The 7,205-nt window shown below is 33.6% G+C and overlaps 1 protein-coding gene and 1 pseudogene across 1 annotated transcript in view; both read left to right on the forward strand.

The window, feature by feature from the left end:
- Nucleotides 1–6,863, forward strand: part of LOC145248112 (alpha-L-fucosidase-like) — a 59,145-nt gene extending 52,282 nt beyond the window's left edge. Inside the window, exon 8 of the mRNA XM_080109903.1 lies at nucleotides 5,845–6,863. Within this exon, the coding sequence (XP_079966029.1) occupies nucleotides 5,845–6,136 (292 nt within the window). The 3' untranslated portion in view covers nucleotides 6,137–6,863. The remainder of the gene's footprint in view (nucleotides 1–5,844) is intronic.
- Nucleotides 4,771–4,925, forward strand: LOC145248440 (U2 spliceosomal RNA; annotated as a pseudogene).
- Nucleotides 6,864–7,205: the final 342 nt, after the last annotated feature.

Raw genomic sequence — 7,205 nt, forward strand, 5'->3', positions numbered from 1 at the left:
TACAAAATTATTGCTATTTTGGCTCCTCGCGTGTTGATTGGGCTTTTTAGTATAAATAAACTGAAACTAAACTCAAACGGATGTTCTTGGCATTGCGCCGGGAAAAACGTCCAGCGTGACTTCTATTTGACCTTCTAAATTAGGTTTTTTTTTTTTTTTTTTTTTTACATAGGCATCACCACATTATCAAGGCCAAGAGGCCACTCAAGGATAAGGGTTAAAGAGTGTACAGTAGAAATTGGACATTATAGTAATCATTAGTAATGAAAATTTGGTAAAGTTGATAACTTATATGGAACGGCTCATCAAGAACTTATTTACGTTAGACTTGAAGACAACCATATTGTAGTCAGCTGGAAAGCAGGAAAACGGAAGACAATTCCACAGGCGTGCAGTTCTAATAAAAAAGCTTTGTTCATGGAATCTACATTTAGGTTTAGACACAGATAAAGAGTGGGGGGAATTATTGATAGTGTTTACAGCTAGACGAGTGTTTCTTGTGAAAGTTTGGCGAGGGGGGACCATAGATTGAAGCTCATTCGAACACTTTCCATGAAAATAACGATACATCAGAGACAAACTCGCAACATCTCTTCTGTGAGATAAAGGTTGTAAGGAAGAGAAAAGGACATCTCCTACGAGGCTATGAAGTCTATTTTGAACTCTATCAAGGCAGGCCAAGTCCTTTCTAGCAGCTCCTGCCCAGATGTGGCAACAGTATTCCATCCTTGGACGTACCTGGCTCTTATATAGATAAAGAATAGCATCAGCAGTGAGATATCTACCGGATCAATAGAAAGATCCCACCATTTTTCCAGCGGCCTTGGCAACAGATTTGATGTACGTGTTCCATTTAAGATCAGGAGTAATGGTCAAGCCCAGAAGTTTGTCAAAACTTGAGGCCTCCTGAAGACGAGAGCCATTCATTTCAATTGATGTCAGATGTGGATCAGAATGTTGATGATGTAAAGAGAGAAGCTTGGTTTTAGATGCATTAAAAGTAACCAGCCATTCTTTACCCCATTGTACTACGTGCTCAAGATCAGAGGAGAGAGAATTGGAGAGAACTAGGTCGTTTACTGTCTTAGATGTGCTACCATAAATGGTAGTGTCGTCAGCATAGATGTCTACAAATGATGTAAGGATGTGATTTGGAAGATCATTAATGTAGATCAGGAAAAGAGTTGGGCCCAGGATAGACCCCTGAGGGACACCGGCATTAATACTGTGAGCTTCTGATTTTTGCCCCTCAACTACTACTCTTATGAACCTATCAGAGAGAAATGATTTAATAATTGAGAAGACATTTCCAGCTATACCATAGCTAGAAATCTTATGAAGTAAACCTTTATGCCATACCCTATCAAAGGCCTTAGATATGTCAAGAGCAATTGCCCTAGAAAGGTTGCCTCCGTCGAGAGATTTGCTAATCCTATGAGATATAACTGTAAGCACATCTGCTGTAGATCTAGCAGAACGGAAACCATATTGAGTGTCACTAAGAAGGTTATTTTTGTTGAGATGGTTGATTACTTCTGTATTTAACACAGATTCCAGCAACTTACTCATGACGCACAGGAGACTTATTGGCCTGTACTGAGAGGGGGATGAGCGATCACCTGAATTCTTAAATACAGGGCATACTAATGAAATTTTCCAGGAAGATGGGAAACTATTCTCCTTAAGACAACGTTTAAACAGTTTTGTAAGTATGGGCGCTAGTTCAGGTTGAAGTTTTTTGAGTACTATAATTGGAATACCGTCCGGGCCAGTTGCTTTACTGGAATCAAGGTTTTTGATTAGCTTGGCAACATCACGTACAGATATACGTATATCACATAGTGTGTTTTCAGATACAGGAGGAAATATTGGGGGTTGGCGGCCTTGATCGCAAAAGGTAGAATTAACTGCAAAGTTCTTGACAAAGAGTTTGGCTTTGTCTGATGCTGACGAGATTACCTCAAGTCCATTGATGATAGTTGGGATGGAGCACACGCTTCTGTTCAGAATTCTGTTTGCTATTTGCCAAAAACATTTTTTTTATTATTATTTAACACCCTCCCCCCCCCCCCGGAGTTTTGATTTACCTCAAGACACCCAGGCATCGCCGGGTACCCCCCGCTAGTCTATATATATATATAAAAGGCAAAATGTGTGTGACCATTTCGTGTATGTCTTCAAAAGGTTTTTCTCGCACGCATTCCCGGGGCTATCTCTTAAAACTCTGTATATGGATCCTATATCATAATATCTAGGAATTAGAAAAGCGCATAGCGTATAGATTTATTTACGTCGATTTTTACAAAATTATTGCTATTTGGGCTTCTCGCGTGTTGATTGGGCTTTTTCGTATAAATATGTGAAACTAACCTCAAACGGGCGTGTTCGCTGCATTGCGCCGGAAAAACGTTCAGAAGCAATCAGCTTTGATCAGACACCCCTCCCCAACATCTGTTGGGGGAAGAAACAGTTATTTTGGGTAAACAAACCCAAACGCTGTGTGACTTCTAATTGACCTTCTTAATTAGGTCAAATGGAAGCAGCAGAGTTAAATTTTATTGCGCACGCCTCTTTTTATAGTTAAATAACCTGCTTAAAGTTGTGTGTCGCCGTAGCTTAATGGTTAACGTTACACGGTTTTTTTTTTTCACACATTAATTTCCAACTCAAGGGTACGGGTTCGATTCTCATACTCACCTATCAAAACATTTTTTTTTTTATTATTTAACACCCCACCCCGGAGTTTTGATTTACCTGAAGACACTCGGGCATCGCCGGGTACCCCCCGCTAGTATTATATAAAGGGCAAACGTCTGTTAGTGTGAATGTATGTATATATTTATGTATGTCTCACTAAAACTTTTGAAATCCAAAGTGAATAAGAATGATTCCGATAGTGTCTTTAAGGACAGGAACTTCGATGCATAATATGTTAAATTTAGAATAAAATATTCAACACTCGCAGAATCTGGGGGGGGGGGTCACATAAAATCGTTTCTTTCTAAACGATTTCAACAGCTGCATATGTGTGAACTGCTGTACCTCTTGGCTAATACATAAATTTTCAATGCCTTGGTATGACTATCGCCATGGCCGAACGGGTTAGAGGGTTATCTTGGAACTATTAGCTTTTGCTTTCAAGTTCACGGCCACCTTACAGCAGATGTTGTTTTTTTATGGAACGTTTTTGAAAACATTTATTTCGGTAAGTTTTTCCATTTTAAACAGGATTGAAAGATTTCTTGTAATATTTTTTTGTTTTGTACCTTGTATTATTTACTTGACGAATTTTTTTTTATCAGCGGTTGATTTAGTTAGCTGAGGGTTGATTTAAAGATCAGATTAAATAAATGTATAAATATTACTTACATAAATCAAATATTTTTTTAGCCATAACCACTTAAAACTTTTTTCTCGCTCATATGCCCCTATTTCGAATTCGTAGTAGTAGGCTGACATCGGTAGACTTTTTCTTTTTTTTTAACAAAACAATCATTAGCAATGTTTTGTTTTTTTAAAACATATTACAAACTGATATAAATTATTGTAGAGTAAAAACAATTAAATTGAAACAAAAATCATTTTTCTTATTTTGAATTATTTTTATCGGTGCTTGATTTAGCTGAAAATTGATTTAATGATCAGATTACTAATAAATGCATAAATATTACTTATGTAAATCACAATTTTTTTTTCTTTTCAAATCGTAACCGCTTAAAACTTTTTTTCTTGCTCACATGTCCCTATTCCGAATTGGTATCGGTGTATGTTTTTTGTTTTTTTTTAAATTGATATAAATTATTGCACAGTAAAAATAATTAAATTAAAATAAAAATCATTTATTACTATTTTGAATGTCTTTTTATCGCTGGTTGATTTAAAGATCAAATTACTATTAAATGCATAAACATTATTTAAATCACAAATATTTTAAAAACTCTTTTTTGTTGCTCACATGCCCCTATTCATAGTAGTGGGCCAACATCAGTGTATGATGTTTTTGTTTTTTTCGAACTGATATAAATTAATGCACAGTAAAAAATAATTTTAAAAAACTCATTTAGCAAGTGTAGTCAAACACAACTTCATTTTCATGTTAACATTTGCGCATGTGTGAACCATTCACGTCTCTGATACGTTAAGTAGATAAATTTTCAATGTCATGTTATGACTGTTGCCATAGCCAAATGGTTTAGATGGTTGTCTCATAACTATTAGTTTTTGCATTTGCACCCACCTTATGGCAGATTTTTTTCTTTTTTTAACATTTTAGAAAACGTTTATTTCATTAAGCTTTTGCATTTAAACAAGATTAAAAGACTTTTTTTTAAATATTTTTAGTCGCGTGCAAGCGACTCTATAAGTCAGTCCGTCTGTAACACTTTTGTGCTTGGCCTTTAAGATCAAAGGTCTGTTCTTAGCTTTTTAAGCTTTTCTTGGCCTTTTGGATCTCAAAGTGTAGGATCTGTTCCAGCAGATGCTGCAAGCAAAGACCATATGTGGGAGCAACCCCACATATATGACATTGGTCCCCATTTCCCCTTCACTCCTCACATTAAAAATCGGCCTTGTGCCTAATTTGCTCGGTGGGGGGAGCAAATAAATACCAACCCCACATATAAGACCTTGGTCATATAGGGGCAACCCTTCAAACCAATTGTCACTATCCAGCTCCCCTACTCCCCGGAGAGTTGGTCCCCCATTTCTCCTTCACTCCTCACATTAAAATTGGCCTTGTGCCTAATTTCCTCGGTGAGGGAGCAAATAAATACCCTTTTCTTGGCCTTTTGGCCAAGATCAAAGTGTAGTATCTGTTCTTACCACATGCTGTACTTATGTTTGTAACTTTGTGATGTAAAGTGGGGGATCACTTTTCTCTATTAATTTAATGTAAAATGATCACCCACTTTACAATTAGTCAGTCTCAAAGCCATTCAAGTCATTCTCCCAGATCATTCAAGCTGTTTTTGAAGGATTCCAGTTATTTTTTAAGCATTCAAATCATTCTTAAGGTCATTCAATTCATCCTTAAGTTCATTAAAGTCATTCTAAGTCATTTACTTTTTATTTATTTAAGTCATTTCAGCCCATTTTTTGGTCATTTTAGTTTATCTTTAAGAATTTCATGTCAATCCTACATTCACGCATTCATTCATTACACGAGAGCACACGACTAATGGTTATCGGCCTTGTTTGTTTTGTACTTTGTATTATTTACTTGGCAATATTTTTTTTTTTTTTTTTAACATTTTTGAAAACGTTTATTTCATTAAGTTTTTGCATTTAAACAAGATTAAAAGACTTTTTTATATATTTTTTTGGTTTTTACTTTGTATTATTTACTTGGCAATTATTTTTATTTTTTTTTTTTTTTTTTGGTAGTTAATTAAATTAAAGCAAAAATCTGTTATTTTGAACGTTTTTTTTATCGATAGTTGATTTAAAGATCAGATTACTATTAAATGCATAAACATTATTTAAATCACAAATATTTTAAAAACTCTTTTTTTCTCACTTACATGACCCTGTTCTTAATTCATAGCAGTGGGCCAACATCAGTGTATGTTTTTTTTTTTTTTTTCAAAACTGATATAAATTATTGCGCAGTAAAAATAATTAAATTCAAACAAAAATCATTTAGCAAGTGTAGTCAAATGCAACTTTATTTTTTTTTTTTTTTTTTTATGGCCCGACCAATGCTGGGTACTCCTGCTAGGAGTAGCATAAACATAAAACTTTGATTTTAATAAATAAATTCTTTTAAAGATGTTTATTTATCAAAGTTTTTATTCTATTTGCTTTGTTTATCAAACTTCTTTTTTTCTTTTTTTTTTTTTTTTTCAGGTACACCTCTCAAAAGTCCGCAAATGGTACCATAGTCTATGGCATTGTCCTGAAGTGGCCGCATAGTAATGAACTATATCTTGGTTCTCTCAGATACTCTAGCTCTCTGCAGGTGTCAATAATCGGCTACTCTGGCTTAATAAAAGTGATGGACAATCCTATGGGAGGCATCATCTTAATCACACCTACCATTCCAATCAACAACATTCCCACGAAATGGGCCCTGGTACTTAAAATTCACTGGGGTCACTGGTTAATGTTATATCATAAAATTACCACAGTTTTTAATTAAAAGAGAAACTTTTAATTTTAAAAAAAAAAAAAAAAAAACTTGGTTCTAAATTTTCAAAAATCAGTATTTGAAAACTTTTATTCCTAAAAAAAATGCCTACTTTCTTTATCTGTTGTGATTTGTCATGAGAAATGTTGGTTCTTGTTCAGAAAAATTCCCCATATTAAAAGTAAACAAAAATCTATGATATATGTACCATTGATTAAACGAAACTATATTCCAAAAATTGTATAAATTGATCAAGTAGTTTATTTTTATAAAAAAATAAGTTTTAAGTGATTAACGAGAATTGGTATGTATAAATCTAGTATGATTTATTGAGTTATCTCTCTTGTTAAAAATTTTTTTCAAAATGGCTGGCAAGACGGTCATTCCTTGGAAATTTATAAAATTTTATTTTCTTATTCAAAAATAAAACTACTTGATCAATTTATGCAATGGTTGGAATATATTTTGGTTTTGTCATGGGTATGTATCTGTATGTATATCATACAGATTTTTTTTTTTTTTAATTTTTGTTTTTTAATATATGGGAATTTTGGATAAGAACCAAAAATGTGTATATATCATGTATTCTAACTAATTTATGGCAGCTAGTTATTCAGTAAATAATTACAGAGGATCGTTTTATAGCAGACAGTTTTAAAATGTTTCAAAGTGCCCTTATACATGTATACAATTAAATTAAACTATATGAATAAATGGGAGGAGTTAATCAATTCTTTAAGAGGAGACTTCTCAGGATAATACAAAGCTCAACAAATGAGAAAAAATAGGAGTCAAGAGAGAAAATGAAGGTATAAAAACTATATAGTAATATATATAAATTTATTTATTTATTTAATAAGGGTATATATCAATTGGGGGTTTTGGGTAAAAAGAAACTCTTTATACCATGGTATTTCGAAGCCTAATGCTTCTCATCAAAAGAGTAGAAAAGATGTTAGGTAACATAATGGTGATGTGATGTCCGGCGAAAGTTTCGATACTTGTACAGTTTAATCAAGACATTAAAAAATGAAAATATCGAAAAAAAGGTTATATTGTACATATCCGTTATGGAATGAAG

The sequence above is a fragment of the Euprymna scolopes genome, chromosome 26, assembly GCF_053919585.1.
Source record: "Euprymna scolopes isolate OS-2025 chromosome 26, ASM5391958v1, whole genome shotgun sequence".
Taxonomy (NCBI): domain Eukaryota; kingdom Metazoa; phylum Mollusca; class Cephalopoda; order Sepiida; family Sepiolidae; genus Euprymna; species Euprymna scolopes.